Source organism: Echeneis naucrates, chromosome 7 (assembly GCF_900963305.1).
Source record: "Echeneis naucrates chromosome 7, fEcheNa1.1, whole genome shotgun sequence".
Classification (NCBI taxonomy): Eukaryota; Metazoa; Chordata; class Actinopteri; order Carangiformes; family Echeneidae; genus Echeneis; species Echeneis naucrates.
In genome coordinates, this window is record NC_042517.1 from 7,018,830 (window position 1) to 7,046,323 (window position 27,494).

The following is a 27,494-nucleotide window of genomic DNA, read 5'->3' on the forward strand; positions in this document are numbered from 1 at the left end:
AATTAAAAGAAGAAAAAACAAAAAAACAAAAAGCAAACCATGAACACTGCTTCATACGATAAAGTCAGAGCCAGCATTTCACAGGACAACCACAGCAAACTGAAAATAAAACACCCAACGTCTCAGATGGACTGACTCACTCAGCAGAACTGTGTCCTGGTCGTGTAGTTTAGCCATACACTGACATCTTCTGACTGCAGAATGGACTGCAGCACCGACTGTGATGAGCCACAGAGAAAACGTAGCAGGTAAAGTATTTCCACTATTTGTGGTGTAACCCCTGGAAAGTGTTGTAACATGTTGCAGATGCACAAAACTGACGTTTTCAGATATTGAACAGAAGAGATCACATGTAAATTGCAACAGTCTACATTAAAATAAGATTTAACAGAAAGAAAGAAAGAAAGAAAAAGAAAAACACAAAATCAGAGTGACTGACCATTTAATGATCTTCAGAAGTAAGTTAAACAACAATTTATTTTACAGTTTAAAATGTCCTCATGGAGGAACAGCAAAATACACTCAAAATGAAGATTGATCAAAAGACAGTTTTCATATTAATCACCGTTTTAAGTTTGTTTTTGTTTTTTTCTTCTCATTTGTTTATCAAAAATTATAAGTGCCTTCAACATAACCATGAGAGTATTCAGCTTGCAGTCATAGAAATATTTACACCACAAAACTGACAAACATGGTTTTACTTTCAGCATCGGTTTCACACACCTCATCTCCCGTCTCTTCCAGACTGCTTTGCTTTGTTGCACAAAACAAAAATAAGGACCCTGAAGAAAAACAGTTATAAAGGGGAAAATACACAAGAGCACAGATTAAGGACATTACTATTTACAGCTTGGCTCAAGGACACAGTTAAGGGTAAAGATGGAGACAGATGATCAGCACATCCATTAGCGGCATGATGTCAAGTTCAAGTCACATTCTTTGCCTTTATGATTTTACTTTACCCTTTAAGATTTGAGAATAAAGCATGCTATAGCAAATCGGTCATGAAGTCACAGCTTAAATGACCTCGGGGTGCAGAGAATGAGTTGTAGACAGCAGGGGGCAGCAGAGGACCACATCACGGAGAAGGAAAACGGGAATACAAATGGAAAAGGCAACCCCTACAATACAATACAGTGGTTCCTTCAAAATGAGGATACAATTTTAAAATGTTAAAGCACTGTAAAACAGAGTTGGATTGATGAACAATAAAAAAAAAAAGAAAAAAAAAAAGAATCAAGTCTGCCCTCTGAGTGGCAAAATACAAAGTCACATATGAAAATAGGTTCTGATCAAATTTCGTTTTAGATACATTGTGTGTTGAGCATTTGCAAAAGACATTTTGGCACAGAATCAATTTTAAAAATATTTTTTTGTGAATATCACTCCTGGATCCTGGACAGATCCTTCCCACCATCCCCCTTCATGCCCCTTGCCCAAAGAAAGAAACAAAGAGAAAGAACAAAAGAAACACTGAGATTTGATGATCTGTCTTGTAAAATAATTAACTTGGTCTCTCCACATTGCTTCAGTCTTTAAATATATATAATATTTACAGTTTCACAATTGTCCACAATACCCTTAGGCTTAAAGAAGATGCAAACAAAAATAAACAATGCAAATTAAATATTCTTTATATAGTCCCCTGTTGAGGCATTGAGTGTAAACTGTACAACTCTAAACGTCCCCTCACGAGTTCCTGGGGTAGGGAACACTTCGGGATGGAGAGTTGAGTCCGGAAATGAAGTAGAGGTTGGTTGATGGTGAAGGAGCAAAAGCAGTATGACTGATCAGGCTGAAATGATTCTCGATCATTTTCCAGGCAATGATTTTTTCTTTTATCTTGCGCAAGCATGGCTGATTAAGAGAGTATTTCCATAACATGTATCATATTGTAGTCAAATCTGTACAGAGTTCACAATTTTTTCCTTAACATAGTGCAATGACTTCTCACATCGTTTGTCTTTAAAAAAAAAAAGAAAAAGAAAAACACAATCACTTTTATGAAGGTAAAAAATATCCCATAGGAAGGTCTCAATCCATAGCTTTATGAATGCTATGAATTAGAAAAGGTTATGCACAACACCTCCAAAAAATGGCAAAAATGAAATGAGTAATCGAAAATGATCAAAATCCCAAACTGACCCTTCATATCCTCTTTGTGAAAGGTATAGTTTAAGGAATTCTCTGTCATTGGGCGATTAAGGACTCGGTGAGGTGAAAGAGAAAAGGTGAGTGCATGCTAAATTACTTTTTTTTTTTTTTTTTTTTAGAAAGTCAAACTCATAAAAATATGAGGCAATTCCAGTTTACAAAACTGGATGAGTCCAAAAGGGCTGGTGTTGGCTTTGTTCAGGGACAAAAAAAATGGAGGTAATTAAACAGAGGCTATGACAATCATGAGGTGAGGGGAAATGCTGGAGATGCTGTTGAGAAGATCAGGTGCCAGGCGCGAAAGGTGGCTCTCCGAGAACTCACACGGTGGGAAAATCTGCACCACGTAAGCTGGCTGTGAATCCAAAGATGAAAAATGACAATGATGAGAAAGGGACGAACGTACCCATGATGAAGAACTTCGGTATGACACAAAAAAGGAAAGTAGATCATTTTAAATGACAACAGACCTGATTGGAGCCAGGGTTGGGCACGTTGATGATTCCAGCTGCCTGTTTGGCTTGCAGGTAAGTGATGAAGCCACTTTTCAAGGCTTGGGTTTGACCAAGGACATCTTCTTGGTCTCGACCACAGGGTAGAGCCAGTAGCAAACAGTAGTCATTCTCCACCTGCCATAAACACGTCTTAATCATAAATGTAGCCCAAAATAAAATAATAATAAAAAAACAAACACACACATCCCTAGAGCACAGATTGATACATTGTTTTTCCTGTTTAGCAAATTCGCAGGGAGCATTGAGACATTCTTTATTTGTGTAAAATTTTGGGGGGCTTTTTATTCATTTTACAATTTAATTAGGAAGTGGCAAAGACGGCAACAGGAAACAGGCAGCACAGGTCCCAGAATCAAACCCGGTTCATATTCAGTGGTCTCAATACCAAACAGCAGCTGATGTAAGACTCACAGTCATTCTGCGTGCCACGCTGTCCAACTGAGAAGCCTCAAGCCTCATTCTCTGGACAATACGGAGAAGTGGACCTCCCTCTGGGGGCGGCAGAGAGCGCTGAGCCAGCATGGTGTTGCCAGACACAAAGTGCAACTGAACAGCAGCTTGGTCATTCTTCAGGGCCAACAGGCCTTGCCATACAATAGGATATTTCTACACAAAGAAAACAGAAACTGTTTTTACATTTGCTTTCCTCCTTGGTATGGTCTTAAAAAATGTTTACTTTGTGTATGACACTGCTGATTTATCTGGTCTTCCTACCGTCAAAAGCTGCACCATGTCAATGGAACGGTGTCCTGAATGTTCTAGCTTAGCATCAGGCCGTGGCTGCACTGAGCTCGATGAAGGTACTGCTGGTGGGGGTGTTGGCAGGAAGGCTGGAGGACCCTTCTGTAGTGATAGATCTGGCTTGTGAGTAAGACTCATGGGGGACGTCATGGGAGACTGGTATGAGGGGGAGACCGTATCCCCTGATATTCGGGAAATGTGCGAGAGGTCAGCAGAGGTCGCATGGCGAAGATGGGAACTCTCGGGCTTGGAATCACTTCCTCCCCCATGTGACTGAGATATTTTACCCCTGTGGCCCAGGTCAGATTCCTGAAGGACATGATAAAGAAAAATTGCTAAATGAATAGAGCTGTGCATATTTTGTCTGCATTTGATTTTTACAAACACACACAACTTTAGAAAGTATAACATTCAAACAAAAAAACATAATATACTACTACTACTACTACTACTAATAATAATAATAATAATAATAATAATAGTATATAAAGTGACCTGTGAAGATGCAATCCCTTGGTTAGCCAGGCTGTGTCCAGGCTGAAACTGAGATGGGAAGCCTCGCATATCCCGATATACTGGAAAGGAGCCTCCACCTCCTGGATGCATCAGCTGGACTCCGTGAGAGTGAGGAGACACCATGACAGGACTGGATGCGTGGACGCCCCGGATTCTACTTTCATTGGAGGGTGGATGTATCAGCTTGCCTTCTAGTGGTTTGAGAGACTCTTTTGCAGAAAGTTCAATGGCCTTTCCCACTATAGGACTTTTTGAAGGCCCAGAGATGTTGCTTGAAGTTGTTGTCCCAGTCTCTGTGGTACGTGACTGTCTTGTTTCCACAGCAGTCTGCTCGCCGAGTTGCTGGTGCATGAGCATGCGCTGGTGCAAGTCTCTGTACTGATCCATGCGTATGCTCGGGTGGAGACCTCTGTGATCGCTGTGAATCATCATTACATCCGATTGGAGCTGGGGCACTGATGGTCTACTAAGGGCTTGATTAAAGTGTCTGGGGTCTTCCTCATTTACACTGCTGCTGCCGCCACCACCTGACACAGACCCCTGGGGACTTGAATGAGACTGCAGTACCATATCTCGGATGACATTAGGCTGCGGTGTATTTGACCGTTGTGGAGCCCCTGGATGGGAAGAAGAAAGGGAATCACCTCGCCTTCCGTAGTTTATCCCAGACACCGGTGTCGTATTCATCCTGACTTCATGAGTCATTGCCTGGGTGACACTGTGAGGCTGGATTATGACGGATGACTGCTCTGAGTGCGGGTGATGCATACTGGAATGATATGTGGACATTGGTGGCATGCCATGGCCCAGAACGACAGAAGTTCCAATAGGAGAACTACTCGGAGGGCCGGATTTGACAAAGGGGGAGGGGGAGTGAACAGCTGTCCGTGGAGACTGGGGTTCTTGCTTGAGGTGTAGAGCTGACCGATCAGTTGGTATGCCAGGGCTGGGGCTCATGCGGGTTCCAGATAGCGATGGGTGGTGAGGACTCACGACTGGGCTGAGGTTCGACTGCTGAACAGCTTTGCCAACATCCATCTTTTTTGGTAGAGATTCTGCCCCCAGTCCTCTCTTGCATTGCTGCTGCTGAATCACAGCTTGGTTGTACATCAAGACTTGAGGAGAGCTGACGGGCTGTTGAAACATCTTCACCACTCCACCCTGGGTTGCTGTGTGATATGGAGCATCAGATTTGTCACAGCTAAGACTCTCTTGCTTGGTACTGGAAATGACAGGTTGAGAATTATACGGCTGACTGGTTAAGAGGACCCCTGTGTGCCCATAAACTGCAGGATTTGGAGCCGCTTTTGGGGTAGGCGACTGAGACGATGTGATGAGTGGCTCTTGCTTTATCTGAGATTTGGACACAGACTGCTGAAACTCGATATCACCAGCACTGGCTTGAGGGATCTGACTAATTTTGGCTCGCATTCGGTGAGGCCCTTCAGTTTTCTGTCCCGAATAACTAAGGACAACAACACCCTCGGATGTATTGACCCTAAGACCTGGACTGGAACCTGCACTGTAGGGAGTGGTCTCGACAACTGAACGCCCTCTAGCCCCATCCTCTACTAGATCCATGCCATGATAGCGATTATTCTCATTGGAATTTGATCTAAATTTTTGTTTGGGAATAGATAAGCCAATGTTTCTGTTGCTTAGAGAAATCCGTGGAGTTTCCTCCGTATCATAAGGCATGTGAAGTCGACTTATGACTGAGGTAGCAGGAGAAATAATTGTATGCTGGACCTTCTCTCCACAGTTCTGCTGGGACTCTGTCAGTGGTGATGGTTTGTGGTGTATTGCCTGGATGGGGAAAGGTGGTCTTTCTTCAGGATGTAACTGCCTTGCAGTCATTGTATCAGAGCGATTTTCATGCTCTGACAGCCGTGAAGGATCTGACAATGCAGATGTCACCATGGTGGTAGGTATCGAATTGCTGTTTGACGCCGACACATATTTGGGTTCCATTAAAATTTTCCTTAATGTGCTTGAACTAGGGTCAATATCTGAAGCCTTGGTGTCAGGGGGCATTGGGGGATTTGCTGAAGGGGTTCCAAGGGCAGTTGACGCTGGTACAGACGGAGTTACTACTGTGACGTGACATGAAGGCGCAACATAGATTCTGCTTTCTTCAGATCTCTGAGGCCAGTCAGGTGAAAGTGGCATCTTTGCTGGCCGCAGCAGGGGTACACTGAACTGGGATGGAGCCTGTGGGCGAGCAGGAGCAGGGGCAAGAGTAGGGGTTGATGGCTCTGCTGCTTGGGGATGCTTTTTACAGCTGGAGATGGTGTTTGTGCCTGTATGAAAGGCAGATTCTTTAGGCACTGGCTGCTCAACCTCAGGCTGCTCCGCCTCTTTGGGCGTGTCTACAGTGATGGCGCTAGTAACGTCGCGCCTACAAGTTGCAACAGCAGTGACCACAGAGGTTGCTGCTGTGGCCCCTGCTGCAACGGTGACTGCTTTAGAATTAAGGGTTTCTGGGTCTTCTGGGATGGACTCGGGCAACTTGACTGGAGAGGGTTCTGATTGTGACACCTCTTCAGCAGCATCACCTTTTTTATTAGCTGCACCTTTTCGACTTCTTGACTTCTTCGGGGTTTTCGCTTTAACTTTGCCTGTTTTCTTGGGAGTTTCAGGTAACACGGGTTGATCAGCTTCCTTAGCCTCTGTGACTGGACCCTTTGGACTAGGTGTTCGGGGATCGTCATCTGAGTCTGCTGCAAGAATATTGTTGATCATCATGTGCGTTTCAGGTTCCATGATCTCATTGGAGGAGGGGGATATTACAGAATCAGGGGTAGGAACAAGAGCAGTGTAAGTGGGAGGAGCTGTGAACCCATCTGCATCCCCACATGTTTCTTCAGCTGTAATGGAGTCAATGGCAGCAGCGAGTTCGGTTTCACTTGCAGGATTGGCTCTCTTTTCCTCCTCAACCTCAACTTCTGGCTCCACTACAACAGGTGGCAAAATGGTAGGCTGCCCAGGAGGTGGTTCTTTATATGGCCGAGAAGGTTGGTCAGCTGTAAGTTTGGCAATATTTTCAACTGCCTGCTCTAGTTCCATCTGCCGTGCTAATAGAGCAGCAGCTGGATCCAGTTCAGATTCTGACAGACTGTCTTCTTTTTCCTGTAAGCCTTGCTCTGATGAATCCTTTGGGAAGCCTGTCACCATCACCTTTTTCTCTTCGTCCTCTTGTATTACTGTCTTGGTTTTTGTGATAGAAGGAGCTTCAAATGACTCTGGCTCATCATCCTCTGGACGAAGTAAACCTTTTACGTCATCCACACTTACACGGATCTCAAGATTTTTTAAGCTATGCGATTTATCTTCAATTATCTGCTTGGTATTTCTTTTCAACCTTGGTGTTTTCATTTTAGCACTCTTTTCGGGCTGTCTTCTCTCAGCAGAGGATGCATTTATCTTTTCACCGTCACTAGATTTCTTTCCACCAGAATCTTTTAAGTCCTTGTCTTTTTTATGCACTGGTGAGCTCGTGTTTTCCATTTTTTCTGGTAAATTTGTAAATGGGACTGAATCAGCTTTAGGTTTAAGCTCTGACTCATCATGAGTTGCCAGATCAGCTTGTTCAGCTGATACTGCGGTGTTGCCAGATTGTTTGTCTATCTTACTTCCTTTCTTGTTAACTGGAGCAGCAGTTGGGTGGGTTTGTTGTAGTTTCTGTGTGCGGGGTGATCGCCATCCCTCAGACGCTCTCACAGCTTCTGCAGTACTTGAACTCTCTTTAACTTCTGTGTCTTCTTCCACCATTTTCTGCTGATCCACTTTTACTGGAGATGCATCCTCACTTCTCTTGATGCCTCTCTTAGGTGGACGTCCTCGTCTAGTAATGGTAGTTGGAATTGGAACATCTTGCTGAATCGGTTCTTTGTCAGCACCTCGTTTGCGCATGGACCGTGATGGCTCAACTACCTCTTTGCCAGCTTGGTCGTCTTCGTGTTGCGTGGCATAAACCGACCTTACATTCCTACGACGGGTTCTCCCATGAATCAAACTTGACTCAAGGTTTTGTTCAGAATCTGATGCATGAATCGGTGATTTGGATGTAGTTTTAGACTCAAATGATACTTTTGGTGCTTCTGCTCGAGGAGATGAGGCCCTTTTGAGTTTCTCTCTGTCAATCCGTTCACTCTTTCGTGTTGCAGGTTTCTCAGTGGCAGCATTTTGTGAAGGCTGTAAGGTGCGCATTACTGACAGCGGTTTTGCCCGTTTACTCTTGGGCTGTCTGCGGTTTGGTAATGGTTTTATTTCAGCCTCCAGTTCTGGCATACATGCCTCATTATCTGTCTCAGTCTTCTGAGATTCTTCAAAGTGTTTTGTTTCCTGATCTTCTATTTTAGATTCTGTCTCAATTTCACATTTTTCTTCAACCTTTGGATAGTCAGAATAAGGAAATTCTGTAGTCTCTCTTTCAAAAACACTTAGGGAACCCCCAGGAGTGGGAGGCTTATCTTCTGCAATAAGATTATTTCCCACTGCCAAACTATCACAAATTTTCACTTTGGAGTCGTTTAACTCATTTATTTTTGTTTCCACTTCATTGTCTGGCTGTGGAAGGGCAAGTGGGGGAGCCAAGGTTAGTTTAGGAGCAACTGATTTGAAGTCTTCCATAGGAAGCGAACGGGGTGGAGACACCTCAAGAACTGCCTCCACTTTTTCTTCTTTGACAGTTGATACAGGTTGATCCAAGGATGGAGTTGAAACGTCTTTCTTTTCCGGTGAAATTTCTTTAGGGGAAGGAACAATAGGTGAAACAGACAAGGTCAATGGGGGGCTGGCTGATTTGTCTTCAACCTTCGATACAGCCTCAGTTTCCTTATCAGACAGCACAGTATCACAGTTCTGCAGTTCATCTTTTTTAATCTCCACCACTACTGACTCATTCTCAGTATCAAGTGAGGGGTGATCCTTGTCCTTTTGTTGCTGAAGCTCCAAAAACCGACTATGGAAAAGCACTATGGGCTCTTGTGGAATGTCACCTCCCCCAGAATCAGGCTGTGACTCAGCAGCACCTTGCTTACCAAAAGCCCTTACAATTCCAGTTTCTAGATCTTGGTCTTTACGTTCAAGATGTTGCAAACGTCTGGAATCCTGTTCAAAAATTGAGCTGTGCAGGAAGCGAGATGCAAATAGCTCCTGACGCTCTTGGTCCTGCGGCTTTAGTTCCTCCTTTTTATCGTGTAGCTTATCCTCAGAGTCGGTACGAATCTTCTTCTTTTTCATATACCAAGAAGGAATAGGTCGAGGTGCCAACTCTACCTTGTCTTTGTCTGAACAACTGTGGGAGGCTGGAAATCGTGAGGGAAGGAAGGACCAATTATCTTCTCTGGAGGAATACAGTGTCTTGGCTCTTTCAAGGAGTGCTTTTGTATCAGGAGTTATAGTTTTATCCAGTGCAAAAGAATAAAACTTGTTCTTTTCCAAAGAGCCGGAAAGCTTCAGGTCTGTTATCCTTTCATCACGTTCCCTGAGAATATAAGACAAGGAACTGTTGGACTTGGGAGAGATGTGTTTGTTTTCTATATCATCATCTGAATCAGACTGAACTTCACCAGGCTCTAAATCCTGGCCCAGACGTTTGCAGATACTTTCACGTTTTGCAATATCACTTGGGAAAGTCATTTCCATTCTAAGTGAATCAGACTTGAGCCGTCTTTCCCAACGTTGCATTAAGTCCTCATCACATCCAAGCAAGCTTGTTTTAAGTTTTGGGAGCTCAGCATCAGAAGACTGAAAATGTCTGGCTGTCAAGCCCAGACTGGTTTTCATTGACTCTGTGTGCGCGTATTTATCCTCTGTTAGTGGAGAGGGTTTCCTTTCTTTGCTGATAAGTGGCACAGACAGCAGGGGAGTTTCATCTTCCTCACTTACAGAAAAGTGACCGGTGCCTATGGAGGATGCCATACTCTGATAGATGACCTCATTCAACTTTTGGGAACTTGCAAAGTTGCGCTCACTTTTTGTTGAGGGTATTTCAAAGTCAAAATTCTCAATTTTTTTTCTTTTACAGGAAGATAAGTCATCACTGTTCAAATCTGGAATTTCTTTTCCATCATCATGCATGACATAATCCTTTTCAAAGTCAGGAGTGTCATCATTCGGTGGGTTTTCAAATTTGACCAACTTGTCAGAATTGCCCAGCTTGGGTCGAAGCCATGGACTCTGTTCAATTTGTTTTGTTGAAAGATTGGTCTGATCCATGTGTACAAAGTGCTCATCTCCATCATCAGAGTCTCTGCACTTCCCTCTCCACTGTTCATTTTCAAACAAAACCTGTTTCTGTTCTTTTAATTCATCCAAATCGAGACTCCCATCATCTGACATTTTTGTGAAACTGGAACTGTTTTCACTTTTTGAGCACTCTAAATCCATTTTAAGGTAAGTAGAATCCAATTGATCGGTAGAATCTTCAGGTAGCTCCCCAAACCGTGACTGCCTCTCGAAGGAAAAGCCTAAAGAGTTGCTCTCAGAGTCTTGTCCCTCTTTTGGACTGTTAACCGAGACCATGCGGATACATTTATCCTTGTGTTGCTCCTTTTTATGCATCCCTTTCATCAAAAGGCTCTTATCCAAATCAGCGTCCTTAGCATTGTTCCATAGTTTATGAAGCCCAGATCTGCCAGGGTCATCCTCACTAGTTCTCTTTTGACGGTCAGTTTTACCAGAGTCTTCAAAGCGTCTTTTCCTTGCAGCTAAACGATCAATGTCCACAGAAAGTCCACCATCAAATCCTATTTCTGTTTTTCCATGTTTCTTGGATTTGATTTTAGTATCCTTGTCAATAACCTCCACCAAAGTATGCATATTTTTATCTCTTGGCACCTTTCCATGCTTGGCAATGTCACCTTTCAACGGTTCCGAGCGAAGCGGTGGACTCCTCTGGTCAGCCGAAGGTGATGCCAGCCGAGGACTGTCGCTGCAACTCCTCAGTACTTGTTTTTCGTGGACAGCCTGCCCAATCAATTTTCCTTCTTTTTCTTTCACACGCGTTAACTGCACAACACAAGGGAGAAGGTCTAACCTCCCTTTGCTTAAGCTTTCCTTTGGAATTTTACTGTTTTTGCTTCGCAGGACAGATTCAGGACTACCATCTCTTTCAAGCTCTGGTTCCGTCTCACACGCTTGGATAACTGGTGATGCAACTTTGAGCTTCTTAAGCCGCTGTTTCTCACTTTTGTCCTTGTCCCCTCGATCTTTACATCCAGCCCGTTTCTCCTTTTCAACCAGAGTCCCTCTATCTACATCAAAAAGTCGCTCTTTCTCCAGCTTGTCAGTTTTAACATACCTTTCAGAGCGCGCTTTTTCGAGTTTTTCAAATCTTGGTGGGGATACTGAACTGCAGCTCCCACTCCTGTCAGATGACCGACAACAAATGCGGCGATCTGAATCACTAGGTATCCTCTCAGAGAGTGAAGGTGATGCAGTGGGGCTAGCAGGACGCCGAGAAGGGATGTGAGATGGGCTTTGGCTTCGCTCAATGGTCCTCCTAGCATGATCACGCCCACGATCAGTTTCAAAACGCTCCCTTTCTCTTTCACGCTCCCGTTGCAAGTAGCTGTATTTGCGAATGTCCTGCTCATATGGATCGGCTCTATATTCCCGATACTCCCGGGGATCTTCGAAGTATTGTGGATCATAGTAATCTCCCTGATATGGGTCCCATTCAGTGTAGAACTCCCGACTTCTAGCAGGGTATTTGCGACGTGGGTCTTCTGTGTATGTTCCTGGTGTTCGTACATTTTCATAATATTGTCTTTCTGCTTGAAATTCATATTGAGTTCGTCGATCGTCCCTGGCAAGACAGAAGTCCAAAAGAACAAGTTGTAATTTTATCAGACTTGAGAATGTAACCTAAAAGCATTCATTCCAAAGAGCAATCGACAAAAATTATTAATATTCTTTAAGCAATCTACACAAACCTTCTTTCAGAGAGAATGTCATAAAAATCTCGAATATCCTGGCCAGATGCCTGCATTGAACGATAGAAAGCCATCTGACTTTCCTGATTGGCAAAGTCCACCTAAAAAAATTGAGAATGGTGAGCTGCATTTTTTTGACAGCACATTGACATTGGAACATTGTAATATCACGAAGCTATGTTTCACTTGCCTTGATTTTACTTCCCCCTATCTTCCACCCCTTTGTGTCTTTGACAGCGGCTTGGGCATATTCAATGTTGTTGTACAAGATGAGGGCCATTCCTTTCATTCTGTCAAATACAACCTGCAGTAGGCAAAGCAAAACGTGGTCACAAGGTATCCAAAAGTAAACAATGGGCAACATTTGAGCAGGGAAAAATAAACAGACTTACTTTGACAACATGTCCGTACCGGCAGAAATGACGAGTGAGAAACTGCTCAGTTGTATTTGATGCTAACCCATCCAGCCAAACACACGTCGTAGGCATACTCTTCCCAAAGCCCAGCTGAAAGGATAAAAGGATAAAATGTCAAATAACTTGATCTACCAAGCATGCTCATAAATAATTGTGGTCAAAGACAAGTATGTAGAAATAGCGTAAAGACATGACGTAAAATTAAATTAACATGAATATTCTCACCTTCAGTCTGTTGTTACCAAGGTACTCGCCATCCATCTTCTTTATGGCCTTGCAGACACTGGCAATGTCACAGTACTGCAGGAAGGCATACTGTGGGGCTCCATTCACCTTTTTAATGTCAATATCCTTAATTGAAACAGAAATATGTTGTCAGTAAGAGTGCTAATCTCAAACTGCAGGATGGTATGCAGCGGGGCAGCAATAGTCTGATTCTCCAACACTGACTTACCACTATTTCTCCAAAGCGCTGAAAGATGGTAAGCAGGTCATGGTAGGTGGTGGTTTTCTCCAGATTTCCAATGAATAACGTGCGTGTGGCCTTTGGATGAAACTCGTCTATCCTCTCATCCAAGGGCCGAAACTCGTTCTCACTTTCTGTCTCTGGGGGGAAAAAAAAATAAAAAAAATCTGATTGTAAAATTCTGCCGGCTTGCCATTCATTGTGCTCTGTTTCAGAGCAGTCTAAGATCAGAACGTACCGGGGCCATTCCATGCTGTAACGTCAATTTGCATGCCAAAAAATAGCTTCCCCTTTGATGCAACAAGTGCTTTTTCTTGGTCCTCTTGCTGGCGGAAAAATACAAGCCCATAGCGTTCCTCTGAAGCTCCATGTATTTGTACAGATGTGACCTTTCCATGTTTCTTAAATTCATGGAACAAACCATCCTTCAGGCTTGTATCTGTCGTAAATCAGAAATTAAATTAAGCACATGTTCTTTATAATCCTAAAAATTGAACAGAGATTTTTGACAGAAATGACACATTTCAGCTGTGTTGGGGGATAAATAGAAATACAATGCAGTTCAATTTCTGGATTTCTTTTTTTCAATATCCCAGGAAACACTCTGAAACCTACCTGTGGAGCGCACAGGAAGATTTTGGACCTTGATACCAAAGCTTTTACGTGGCTCATCCTTGTCAAGGGAGGACAAAGGAAGTGCTGAGGGTGCAGGAACAGCAGCAGACTGCACTGAACGTGCCGGGGAGTCATCACTTGAACTACTGCTAGAATCACTATGGCAAAAGACGAACATGAACAACAGTGAAAACCTGTAAAGCTCACAATATTACCTCAATGACTTATCGATAAGAAGCTGATTTATTTGTGTAACTGTATTAATTTTCAAAATAATTATGCATTTTTTTCACAACTATAAGATAGCAAATCAATAGTGTATTGCAAAGAAATATAAACAAACTTAGTGTTCTGCAATGTTTTATATTTTTAAACACAAAAAAACAGCAGTTAAAATAAAAGGTTAAGGAAAATAACAGATATTTCCTTATTCAGCATATTTTAGTTCAAATATATGCCGAAGCATTTGCATACAAGCTTATGAAATGCAGTGCCAATGTGTTTAAAATTTGTAGCATTCAAATCTGAAGAGGAGAAAAACAGCCCCTTTCCTCTCCTCACTTCCTATGTATAACTGCATCTGAATATCAGTAAAGAGATGGATGTGTCAGTGGAAAATTCATGGCTGCTTCATGCACCTTTTTTTCTCTAACCATTCCCATGCCTGTCTCAGCTTTCTAGGCCCTCTGCTGTTTGTTTCCTTCTCACTTTCTCCTCCTGTGCTCAGACACTCCCGGAAGTGCTGCTGACGGAGCCTGGCCTGTGGGAGTGGGCAGACAGCCAGCAGTGGCCAGAAATTTCCAGTTCCAACTGGATCTCACGGAGGGGGGGGAGCCATTACCCAAACAGAGAGGTGGGCAGTGAGAAAAACACGCCAGCCGTCTCCTGAAATTCCCCCCATAGCACTACCTCGTAAAGCCACGTGTGTCGCTGTGTGTCGGTCAAAACTGACCAAAGGGAAGGCAGTTTAACCAAAAAAAATAAATTAATTAAACAACAGGGCAGGCATGAGCAGAGCGGCTCTCATGGGCAGACCTCTCTTGTATTTTATTGTCCTAACAATGTGTTACTTATGTCTTTGTTGCTGCTCAAAGACAACCTGAATCAATCACTAAAAAGAAGTACGTTTCCAGGGATGCACAGAAACAACTAAACTAACATGTCAAATTTCAAAAGGAGCAAACACAAGACTGACTGGCGTAAAAGGGAGGGGTGGGGGGAATGCCACGGTTTCAGTTGACAGACATTTGGTTGCAAGTACAAAACTGAAACAGCATGCCATGAAAGCATCTCAATTACATATATAATATGGTAATAAAAGTAATATTTGTCACCATCGTAGTCACGTGACATATCCAAAGGTTAGTGTTAGGCTGTGTGCTATCTACGACAAGTGCTTTTCCCAAAGCATTTATAACTTCGGAGAACACCACAATAGATGAAATTTCCTGAACAACACACTAAAATGGTTTATTATGGCCAAGGTATTTAAAAACACAATGTGAATTTTTTTGGGGGGAAATCAGTTATTAATAGACTATATAAAGGAAAAGATAAAACAACAAAACGGACAAAGCAAACAGACTGGAGACTGCTTTGGTATTCACACATTCAGTGTTATATAACTGTATATGAACTGATCAAGCTACCGGAACTAATATGACAGTCCTTGTTAGTGAGGTCATCCTCCAAAAAAAAAAAAAAAGAGGGGGGGGGCCTTGTCCTTTTATCAGGCATTTTAAATTCTCAAGTTTCTTTGGGTTAAAATAAGGTTATACTTAAATTTTTCTTCATGAAATTTTACATGCAGACACGGGCACATCATTCGTCCACCTCCAAGATGGATCATCGGGGTGTTAAAAAGTTTAATACAACAAAAGCAAACCCGTCATCAAAGCAGTTCCAATGACGGTGAACCTTTGCAATGTGTAGCACTGTAGCTTCTACTTGTTGAATAATAATAATAAAAAAAAAAAAAAACGAAACATTTATATGTATTTAGTTAATAAGCCTTACTGAGTTGTCGCACTGAAGTGACATGCCCAGGCTGTGTCCACTGTAATGCGTGTCTATTGTAAAGTATTGTCCACCATTGATACTGTTTGTCAAATTGCTACAGTTTAAATCTAGTTCCTACTGCAGAAAGAGACATAATGACACAGCGTTAGGGGGTTCTGATGTCTTTCAATGGTTAATGCTAGAAACCACAGCTTCTGCATATAGGGATGTTTCACAATAAACACAACAAACGTCTTTGCAGCGAGCCTCTACTAAGCAATGATCGACATGCACCCAAGTCTTAGCTTGTGAAACACAATGGCTGCAGTGAAGTCACAGATATATGATAGGAAAACTGCTTGTGTTAATAAATTATTAGTGATAGATTTTAATCCCCAGGTCGACGTTTTACAAAAAGCTACTTTGTACCATTGTGGGTTTTGCTCATTATAAAAAATTTATAGCAGTGAAATTTGTTTAAAAAGGTTTCCTGATTTGCAAAATCTTGAACAATAAAGGCTTCATTAACTTGACCTCATGTTTTCTTTTGGAAATATTACTTGGAATTATGAATAATTCTAAATTATATTTATATAGTTTAATGGGGGCAGCACAGCGGCGTAGTGGTTAGCGCTGTGGCCCCATAATAAGAAGGGGTTCTGTTCCCGGTTCCTTTCTGTGTGGGTTTTCCTCCCACCGCCAAAACACATGCATGTTTAGGTGATTCTAAATTGTCCGTAGGTGTGAATGTGGTGAAACTATTTGTGTGTTGTTAGCCCTGCGATGGACTGGCGACCTGTCCAGGGTGTACCCCTCCCCTTGCCTGATGTGAGCTGGGATTGGCTCCAGCAGCCCCGCGACCCAGAAACGGAAAAAGCAATTGAAGATGAGTGAGTAAGTATAAAAGGGCACTGGAATAGTATCAGAAAGTCAATTTTTATCCTTATTAAATATAAATTTTAGACTACCGCTATGAAATGACTGAAATGTGGCATTATGGACTATGTGAACAGGTGCAGTGAATTAAAAATTTCCTGTTTGATATTGTAAAATATGTTTTTCAGTCAATTAAAGCAGCAGCATCCAGACTTCTGTCTCAAATTACCTACTTTGTCTTGATCTTGATCAAGACTGGCATGCACAAATACAAACAACAGAGAAAACAAAAAAAGATTGACAACGAGATTAAATTGATTTACCTGCCACTTGTACTGCTGCTGGTACTGCTGACCGAGTCTGAACTGGAGGAGCGACTCCGAGAGCCTGATCCACTGTGGGATCGTGGAGGACGGGTAGCCTGACTTGCTAGTCTCTGAGGAGAAGGATTTCGCGAATGTGTTGAGTGTGGAGACCGACTACGACTGTGGCGGTACGACCGCTCTCCACGTCGACCCCTGTCCTCCCGGTAAAGGTCCCTGTGAACCACACTTGCCAAAGTAAAGGGTTCCCTAGTGCGAGACTCATAGCGAGGCTCTGGTGTCTCAAAGTGACAAGGGCTCCTGCTGTGGGAGCGGTAAAAGCCGACGCCACTGGACGTAGATCCCCCACTTCCTCCCGTCGTGGCTCCTGCTGAACCACTTGTTCCTGCGTTGCCAGCAACAGCACTAACGATAGTTCCACCGACTCCTGACGACACAGTTGTACCGCTTCCACTGGAGGTACCAGACCCACTCCCTGCTGTGCTGAGAGTCCTCTCTCTTGCATCACGATAATAGTCTGTCTCATAGTGTCGCTGGCGGTCGAAACTGCTACCAGGGCGTTCATGATGTCCATAGGCAGTATGATCATATGCCCGCTCCCGACTTTCAGCGGTTCTAACAAACATGAAGAGGAAAAAAAACAAAACAAAAACAACAGTAAATTACATTTAAATTTAAACTTTGAAGAAAGCTGCAAACATAACACAACAGACAAACTAAAATGTCATTTGTTGTTGGTGGGGTTGTATTTTTTTTTTTTTAAAGATACACAAATGGGAAGACAGGACGATAAAGTTTTTTGAAGAGTAGTTTTTGAACATCTGAAAAGAATATTCATTATTCATTATTATCAGCAAACTGAACTAAATTGGGATTTAAATGATTTAGTATTTGAGCTGAACTGAGTTTCAAGCCTTGCATGTTTCCTCAACCCAACTATTTACAACCTGTAGATTAAATGTTTCAGTTCCTTGTGTCAACACACTGTTGGCCAACCATCTTTCACGCATTTCTATTTGTCTTTAAACTTACTTTTATTTTAATACTGCTGCATTTTCCTTTAGTTTCAACTTAAAACTCCTATTATAAAGCATAACATATTCATAGCATCAAACACAAACAGGCATCCACCAAGTGTTTAATAACAGAAATCTATATCTTATTTCTAAGCTTAATTGCAGGGTATGACAGACTGAAACACAGATCACCTGTAATAAAAGTGAATTAAATGAGAGATTACAACTTTAAAGACTGTCAATTTCTTTTCTTGGCCTTGCAACATCTGTAACAAAAGCTTCTTTTTGAATCATTCATTCGTTCATCTGAGAATGTGTCTTCAAGGTTTTTCAAGGTGACTTGTTTGTTACACAACCTGACACCAGTTGTTCCAACCATCTTTTATGAAGATGTACATTAGAAAGGGTTCATTTAAGGACAATCTGTTCAGGCCTTTGTACTCTATGTCTGAATAAAGCAATCAGACTTTAATTTGGCAATACAAGCACTGTGCCATTACAACAGTCATATTCCCAAACTCCCTATAATGAGCGGGACAGGACAGCAATTACCACTGTTTGAATTCAGATCAAATTATAATCAGAAAATTAGCCACCATGTTCCCCACTCAGGGTGGGATATGTTTTAACAAAACAACCATTACAAACCCTCATTATACTCAGAATTACAATAAAACGCTGCATTTTATTCTTTTGCCAGTTTAAACCTGGATAGTAAAACTTGGGACAGTGCTGGATTTTCTTGGAAACCAAACAAACCCTAACTAATAAAATTATAAGTATCATTATTTCTGAATTACACTGTAAAATATTAATGAGCACAGAGTACAGTTTTGAGTTTGGGGCAATCCAGTTCAAGAAAAAGCTCTACTATTATATAATATAGATACAAGTTCAGTTTCTGCAGAACCTACAGTCATAATGTTTCTTTGTAACTTTCAACCAAGAATGAATAGGTCAGCAGGTTACCTATACAATTACAGAAGCTAGATGCAAATTGAAACGCTAATGTATTGTTCCAGCCAAATCATGTGACGCGGTTGAGAAAATTAACCAAAGTACATGTTGTTTTGTTGGACTTGTGTTCTGCTGCTCAAACTGTGACACTGTTGGTTTGAGCCTGGACAGGGACAAGGGTCCAAAGTTTCCTGTTCCTCAATTTTTTTTATTCCAGGTCCTCCTCATCGTCTTCTCATCACCCTATAATATATTTTTTCCTAGTACGCATAGTGTCTATTAAGTGTGAAAAAAATACAAATAAATAAGAATCCAAACTTATTCATTGCATGGGATCTGGCTGATAATTGACAGAAGTATGAAATACTTTTGGATCTTTTATTGAATCAGACCACCAGAGATTACGTCTGTGTGAAAATGTGTCCAACTGAATTCTGCTTGTTTGCAGGCTTTCATGTTGCTAAACTGTCTACTCCGTCAAAGATGTGTTGGAACAAATCAAAGACATTTGCAACAAGGAGAAATCTCTCAAGGAGTTTATCTCATTAAGAGAAGCTGGCAGCAGCTTTTGGTAAGTATTTTCTTAATAGTAGTGCAAATGGGGGTGCAATGTGTTGCGTTTTGAATCTCAAGCAAATGTTGGTAATTAGTTCTTTTAACAACAAAGTGTACATTTTTACTCTTTTGTAGTTCTTCCAACATTCTTGCGATTCACAGGTGTGGATATGTAATGAAGTGCTTCCTTTAGAAATGATCCATTCTTATTGTTGTGGACATGCAAATTTGTCAAATGGTTGATAGTGAAAGTGGTCACACTGACTGATTTTAATATGCTTCAGTACATTTGTTAAATCTGGTCTGGGTCAAAGGACCCTTGGAGCTGACAAATGGCTGCTGCCATGTTTTCACAGACTTTCTAGTCAAGCCTGTATCTTTGACATTACTGATGTTTGGTAAAAGCACCCATAAATGGCCATCCTGAACTTTGTGTTTTGTTTTTTAAACATTTATGTATTTATTTTACACTAAGCAAAAATACTAATATTAACAATACATGTAAGGATTTGAAGGACAACTCCAATTTTTTCTTCCCAACTCAAAGTATTAACCAGCCTGAGAGGCTAGAAATACATAATGTGGACTCTACAGATAGGAATTGGAGGTATTTCATTAAGCCTTAACACCTAGCTCTTAAAATGCAGGGCACAAGAACAATAGACTGCATGGTATGTACATACTATTATAGATCCTGAGATAAATTGGTCTGGGGGTACTAGCCTTAGCGCTATGACTGCATTTCGGCATATGTGAAGTGCAGCAGGGCAGGGGAAAATTCTGTTTCAGTTTATTTGATTTAATCATCTGTGTGCAGGATTCATGAATAACAGCTCTGGCATAACGATGTCTGCTGTGAAATTGATGGATTACCTTGACCCCTAAATGCTCTCAAAATATGCTAATTTGGTGGCGCAGGCTCACTCCTCAATAGATAACCTTCAATTTCACTTTACACAAAACTGCTTTTACATTATTCATGGAGCTTAAAAATAATTCAGTTAGACTTTTTTTGCCTGAATTTCCATCAGTGTTTGATTATTAATTTGCTCTGGTGCATGCTAAGCACATCAACTGTGTTGGGATTATGTGAAGAGCATAATTATGAGAATGCATTCCAGCAGCATGCTAAAAAGGCATCTTGTGTTGAAGCTCAGTCATGTGGGAGCAAAACATGTGTTTCAATTTGATTTGAAATTTCTAAAAAGTTATGAGCAGTTTATTGTTAAATATCTTCCTGCCAACCAAACACACAGTTCAACTGCAGCTGTAGTGCATCATATTGTCCTCCCAGGCTCAAACCATTACAACCAATTTACCAATATGCATAAAACCTTCTATTACAGTGATTTACAATTTATATCACATCGTTGAAAGAGATTGTGACGTCCAACCTTTTTCCTAAAAACTCTACAGAAAATGTTCATGGGTCAAAGGTGTGTATTTATTTAATCTGCAGAATCAATGAAATGTCAAATCAAGGTAATCCATCAAACTGATGCTGCAATCCAGCATTTCCATGAATCACTCCTGTTCATTGATTTGCAACATTGCCTGCAGTAGCGTAATACAACCAGAAATTAAAGGGATAGCCACCAAATCAAACGGTTGGTTCAGAAAAATCTGACGAATTTCTACTGCCTCATAGTAATTATCTTACATTGGTCATTCCTAAAAGGACACTGCAGCATGCCGAGGATGAATCTGTAAAGGATTCATACTCAAGATTTTTTTTTTTTTTAAATACATCTCAGATATATTTGCTGCTACTTCTTACGTTACTGCGAGTGAAAAGCACCAAGTGTGTGACAGTCGTCTCACAGTTCATTCCTGAGAGTCAGGTTTTGATTCTGCACCCTGTGGCAGGTTTTATTCATGTTCTGCTATCCACCAATAAAAAAAAAATGTATAAGCTATAAAAATTTAGAAAGAACTGGAAACTCTGGAACAAAAGACACTTGGGCTGGAACTAATCATTACTTTCATTATTTACGACCATACAGATTATCTTTTTAAATTAATCAATCAATAATTTAAGACCAATTTTTTCACTGCTTTTCCAATGGACCTTTTGTCAGATAGTCCAAACCATATTTCACCTGAAATTATATGAAACAGAAAAGCAGAGAACTCTGATGTTTGTCATTTTTGCTTGATAAGACTTGTGCTTCAACATTAACTATTTAATTTTGTCCCTTTCGTTTTTAAAAAACAGTGAGGGAAAATACATATTAAAATATTATAAAAAATACATATTATATATTATACTACCTGTTCCATCTCTAAACATGTATACCTATGTTTGTTTGTTTGTTTGTTTTTTTTTTACATGAACTGCAATCTATTATTTTTATCATTACTGCACGTTGGTCTTTTGGCACATCCTCTCTAGAGTATGCCACCTCCACTTTTTTACTGCACATACTACAATTGCGTATGTGATATGTATTTGAATCTTTATGTGTGTCCCTACAGCCTAACCCTGTTATATTAAGACATTGGTGTATATTAAAATTGACATTTTTATTCTTATTGTGGTAACGTAACAACTACAGTGTGGATCTATTCATCTTAAAGAGTACAGAGGAAAGGAGCTGAAGGTAGGATCAGGTGAGGAAGAAAAATGAAAGCAATACAATGTAAGTTACAGATTTCTGTATTAAGACACACAGGCAGTAATTATAGTTTATGTACCAGCTACGTTGGTTAGTGGGGAAAATGGAGAGAGACAGGGGTTCAAACTAGGGAGTTAGAGAGGACAGCTAAAATACACAGGGCAGGACATACCAACCTTTTGAGAGAGTGGTAACTTGACCTATAATTCCAAATACAAGCTAGGGAGATAGAACTTTGTGAGCAGAAAAAAAAATTTGCAAAAATGTTGAGTGGAGGGCGAAAAAAACTGAAGCAAAACTGTTCACGATAGAAAACATAATCCTCATCTTCAGGGCAGAGGACATTGTGCTTGTCTGTTTGAATTAAAATGATGAATAAAAACTTGGTCTTGTATGGATCCAGATCAGGATATTTTGTAATGCTGGAAAATGTCTGTTTCAGTCCATATATCCACTCCGCTCCAAACGTGCAGTGGGAAAGAGGCTACTTGGTGCTGCACTTCAGTCCAGCAAAATCAACGTATGATATCCAGGAGCCGGTCTTCAGTGATTACGTTGTTTTCCAGACAACCATGGTAGAAGTGATGGAAAAATTAAGTCTTAGATCTTCATTTGTGAAGTCCTGCACGTTCCAGTTTGGCCACACTGTGCACAACAGTGAAGCTGTCGAATTCCTTTGGAAAAACAAGGATGAAAGGAAAAATGTCCAAGGAATAAAAAGGATTTCTCCTAATGGTAATCCAGATATTGATTGTTCATAGCACTCTATTCATTCCCAGGTACAAGTAAGGCTGGTGAATGCTCATGTCTGCTGTCTATCCTTTATCCACTTCTCCTGTAGAAGAGCATACATGCAGTCCAAAACGGGGCTCAGTCAATGAGAAATGCAGTTTATGTACGCAATTCTGTTCTCGGACTCTGTATGGGATTGTATCCAAGGTATAGTTATAGTTCCACATCGAGGGAAGAAGAGATAATCCAGACATGAGATGGGGTTATCTCCAACAGTTAGGATGGCATAACTTTCTAGTCACACTTTCCAGCATTCTTCTTTGAATTGTATGATCCAAACATAGTCCATCTTGGCCCTCTCAAATGTTGAAAAATAAAAATAATTTCCACAAAAATAAGGCAGGAAAAAAAGTCATTTGCTCACTTGTTTTGTGGTCTCTACTGACTTAGATCACCAGCAGAGGTCTCCCAGCACTCAAATTGTAATGCCCTGATCTCAGACATAATCCCAAAAAACAAAACAAAAACAAAAACAAAAAAAAACAAAGCACCAAGAAAGCAACCCATACCTTTAGCATGATAGCATATCCTTTTGGTGTCTGGCCAGTGTTAATCCAACGGTACGGAATACATATCCTGTGTAGGTTATCCACATGACTCCGGCTCACGCGACAGGTGAACACCTCAGTGTGTTGTGCCCAATAATTGAAAATCAAATTACACTAATCCATACAAAGTTGTCTTATACATGTAATGTGTGATCTTGGTTGTTTTGTTATATGAGGAAAAAAGGGTGACATTAATCCATTGGACAGAACATGTTACTCCAGATTAGGGGAATCCCAGGGATGGCCGTTGGACTACTCTTTTTTCCTCTCTCTCTCTCTCTCTCTCTCCCCCCTCTCTCTCTAGCAATCTCCAATAATCCTGGGAAATTTTACGACATCCAATCTTTGCCCCGTATTTTCCGCAAATGATATATCCACCTCACAGAAATGTTTAAACTCACAAAAATAATCCCCAGATAAACAGCTATTTACACTATCGACTATTCATTTAGGTGATAGATACCCATGTGTACAATCATGTACATAATATTTTGGTGTCTACCTGTAAGTATTGATCCAGGAGCACTGGCCACGCTCTGAGGACTTTAGAGGGGATTCCTATAAATTTTAATTCTTGAACTCGTTTGCTCCTCTTTAACCCCCAAACAAGTAAATGAACAGATGGTGGAAAGATGCTTGGACGTAAGGTGATTACCAGAAACCACGGTGCCCCCTGGCTTCAGAGAAACTTTGTCCACTTACCCGTCTAGTCTGCGTTCATAGCGTCCATCTCTGCTGTGGAGCGACGTGGGGGGCCCATACACGGCCCCCCCTGCCGCCCTTGTGAACCCTGATACATCCCGGCCACGAGAGCCTAGGGACAGACTATCGTCCAGACCCCTGGCGGCACTAGGAATTGTGCCTGGTTCATTGTAATCAGTGCGCAGGTCTCTGTCCCCCATCTTGTTGATAGCATTATGAGCCTTCTGAGCACTTTTAATGTCCACAAAATCCACAAAGGCTGCAACTCCACCTTCTGAACCCCGCTTGGGCAGGACCTTGACACTCTCCACGCGTCCATATCTAAAGGGAAAGCGAACAAACAAACAAACAAAAAAAAAGCCCAAAGTGATCATCAGGATTCCAGTTGGATTCTTTTTCATGACTTGTCAAACAGAATGTGTAGTTTGTATTTTTCTGTGAAAATGAGGCAGTGTCCCAAAAGAATTGCAGAGTGCTACTGCCAGTTGTGTCAAAGTTTGTGTGTGTGTGTGTGTGTGTGTGTGTGTAAGAGTGAGAGAGGAGGGATGGGAGGTAAGGTGGCTTTGCTATGCCTATTTTCTGCTCTGTGGTATTTTCTTACAAGGCAACAGTAACCCAGCAACTGGACATGAAACCTTGGCACACTGCATGTTAATAAATGCATATATTTTCCAATATTGGCGTGCTCTGTAGGAGGATAGTGCCATCATATGCTCAGATCTCAACGAAGGCACACACACATATGATGCTGGGGCAGCATTTACAAAACGTGATATCCCCTGATTGGCAGTGTGAAGAACAAATGAGTCTAAAATTTTGCAAGTCTGCATGGCCATTAATATTTTTCTAAAAAGCTCATTTGGGGCAATATTGCAAAAAGGGAAAAAAAATAAATAAAAAATAAAAAAGATTATCCATTCACCAACCACCCTCAACCTAAAATATAAATGATGAAGGTACAGGAAGTTTTGAATAGATGCATGTGCGGGTAAATTCCTGCATTGTTTCCTTAATAAGCCCGTAAAAGACAAAATGCCTCGCTGAGTGATGGCTGAATTTAGTGATGGGAAGCCCATTACACAAAATTTACAAGCCCAGCCAAGGATTACAAAGCCAGCCGTGATCTTTAGGCGCTGACAATTTCCCTCCAAGGACCTTACGGCGGTGTATTTGTCGCTGTCCGACAGAGACAGTAGGGTGCCCAGATATTTATTGGCATGCCACTTCCCAACATTGAACAGCCTCCGACGCCATTTTAGAAAAGCTGTTCACACTGCTTACTCATTCCGCCGTCCCCCATCTTCAATGACTTTTATCACACATTGGGCTGTCATGCACCTGCATACCCGGACTACCTCTGGACTAACGCTAGGGCTGAGGCGGGACACTTAATAAAAAAGGACCGGCCGACAGTTTCCTCTCAGCTAATGCAATACCACGCTGTCATCCCCTAAAAAAAACAAAAAAACAACGTTATGCACATCATAACTGGGGCTGATGTCAATAAAAGAGGGGCACATAGGTAGGCCATTATTGTGCCGAGGCTGCATGAGTCAGACACGAGCCCCGTTTGTGGCTACTTTCCGCATTATTCCGAAATAATAAAACCAGGAGAGATTAAAAAGGACCAAATCATTTTTACCAATTTCATATATTTAACACTGTTTCATCTTGGGTGGTGGTGGTGGTGGAGGGGGGGGGGTGATCTGTGGGATTAAAGTCGCTTTTCAGTTATAGTTCAGACATTTAGCAGCTTTCGCCTGATATGGCGACGCCTACACAGTAAAAAAAAAAAAAAAAAAAAAACGCAACGTCGCTCTTGTAGGTAGGCTATTTGAGCAGTCTGGTCGGAGGAGCGGGCTGCGATTTCCTTGACAGCCGAGAAAGAGGGGCGAGAGCGCGCAGACAAACGTGACGGCCACACGAAATTTCTTTTTTTTTTTTTTTTTTTTTTTTTTTGTGAGGAAGACAACAAAGGGGCTAAATGCCCATTCATGGTGCATGTGTCTGGTCAGCCCTCCGCAGCTCAGGGGCAAAAAAAAACAAACAAAAAAAAATTCATCTTAGATAGAATATCATGAGTAAAATATCAATGTGTCAGTTTTTTCCTGAAATTAGACCAAGCTGTCCAGCTCGGCAGCTGGGAAAGGCGACGCGGTTATAATGTAGCAAACAACCTTTTTTATTTATTTATTTATGTGTGTGTGCGTGCCCATACGCGCACAAAGTAAACACTAACAACCTCCTGCAGCGGCACAATGTAACATCAGTTAACACACGGCAGCCCCGGTTCAATCACAGCCGGCTCGCAACAATGTTGCAGCGTGGATGGCGGCGTGATGTCGCGTCACCTCTGAGGTTTAGCCGACTGGTGCTGGATCGAGAGGAAGGATCCGCCAGCTGCAGCGGCCGCCGTGCGCCCGAGCAGACAGGTACAAGGCGTGCGATTTACCCACGCCTGGTGCGTTTGAGAGAGAGAGAGAGAGAGAGAGAGGAGGGGGGCTGGAGGCTGAACCTGACAGACTCGCAGAGTCAAAGGGGACACGCCGGGAGTGAGGGGGGGGGGGACCTGAAGCGAACGGCCGGACAGACCTGACGGCGACAGCCGGAGATGCAAAGCTGTTTTAAAAATGCACAGGCTTACGCGATGCTAGCAGCTCGCCAGGTTGGCTAAAGTTTTGTTTACACTGGCTGTGCATGTGTTGTCTTTGCAGTCACCGGGTGTAAAGGTGGGCTCCTTAAAAATAAAAAATAAAAAAAGCCGAGCCGTCACCTGGTGGGAAACATACAGCCACCCCTGCAATGAAAGGGCAGGTACAGTTACCACTTAGCCTGCAAGCTGGTAATCGTGTCAACATGGCAAAACCATATGTCCGCTAGCTGGGGTGGCCGAAGCGTGCTGCTCCTTTTCTGATTTATCTCGGCTCAAATGCAGCAGCAGCGTTGGTGCTTACGGAGGGGCTGACAGCACAGTTGCCAAATGGGACTTTGCTACAGGGGGGAACCTCCTGCTTCATCCCGACTTCACTAAAATGTGACACAACAGAGAGAGATGCTGGCCGTGCACTCGTCGTTACTTTACAAAACAGACACACACACACGTACAAAACACAAACACACACGTCGGCTCATTAGTGTTTCCACTCACCGCTTGAAGTGCTCAATGATTTTCTCCTCTCGTACATTTTCGGGTAAATTTCCCACCCATAAATGTCTGGTTTCCCGGACCATACTGTGTGCTCCTGCTCCCCGATCATACAGATGAGTTTGCTATGTCAGTTTCTTCCCGTGCAAAATAGAAAAGGACTGCAAAATAAATGCCGGACAAGGGGGAGGGGAGCAAAAAAAATACGCGGCGAATATCATTGACTGGTCGTTGTGACCCAATGTAAACCATTAGGTTGAATCCCCGCACGCTGTTTGATACTCTTCACTGTTAAAGCGCGGTCTTGCACCTCGTGAACGCGCTCCGGACTGTTCCCGTGACTAGGCGCGTCCCTGACACCATGCGACCTTTGGATGTCGAAAGAAAGCATGTAGCTTCCTAAAAAGATGCAGCAACTTCGCTTGTAATGAGGGGCGCACAGCGCAGGCGTGGCTTTGTGTGTGAACTTCTTTTTTTTTTTTTTTTTTTTTTTTCGCCCTCCCCGATGAGATAGTCACCCGCCACTGCGCATGCGCGAGAAAACCCCTGGTTGACTGTTGGTGCTCTGACATCTGAGAAGGTTTGACTCACAAGAGGATCCCAT

General features: G+C 42.1%; 1 protein-coding gene across 2 annotated transcripts; it reads right to left on the reverse strand.

Moving 5' to 3' along the window:
* Positions 1-425: 425 nt before the first annotated feature.
* Positions 426-27,276, reverse strand: spen (spen family transcriptional repressor). 2 transcript variants are annotated; one of them, XM_029505889.1, is made up of 15 exons: positions 26,894-27,276; positions 23,746-24,066; positions 16,561-17,175; positions 13,364-13,521; positions 12,987-13,187; positions 12,737-12,888; positions 12,508-12,633; positions 12,259-12,372; positions 12,057-12,170; positions 11,867-11,967; positions 3,902-11,739; positions 3,384-3,724; positions 3,081-3,275; positions 2,625-2,783; positions 426-2,509 (listed from the first exon to the last, which is right to left on the reverse strand). In XM_029505889.1, the coding sequence occupies exons 1-15, from the start codon at positions 26,974-26,976 to the stop codon at positions 2,378-2,380; spliced, it is 10,650 nt and encodes a 3,549-aa protein (XP_029361749.1). In that variant the 5' UTR covers positions 26,977-27,276; the 3' UTR covers positions 426-2,377. The 2 variants fall into 2 exon arrangements, with proteins under 2 accessions (XP_029361749.1, XP_029361748.1); XM_029505888.1 differs by having other exon boundaries at positions 3,384-3,719; positions 3,906-11,739; positions 26,894-27,275.
* Between the last annotated feature and the right edge of the window lie 218 nt (positions 27,277-27,494).

Bases quoted from the DNA above. Each gene is read 5' to 3' on its own strand.
- spen (XM_029505889.1), bottom strand. From the start codon at position 26,976: ATGGTCCGGGAAACCAGACATTTATGGGTGGGAAATTTACCCGAAAAT. The intron at 13,188-13,363 runs GTAGGTTTCAGA...GATTTACGACAG, and splicing joins TCTTCCTGTGCGCTCCACAG to ATACAAGCCTGAAGGATGGT. The intron at 2,510-2,624 runs GTCTGTTGTCAT...TTGGATTCACAG, and splicing joins CCAACCCTGGCTCCAATCAG to CCAGCTTACGTGGTGCAGAT.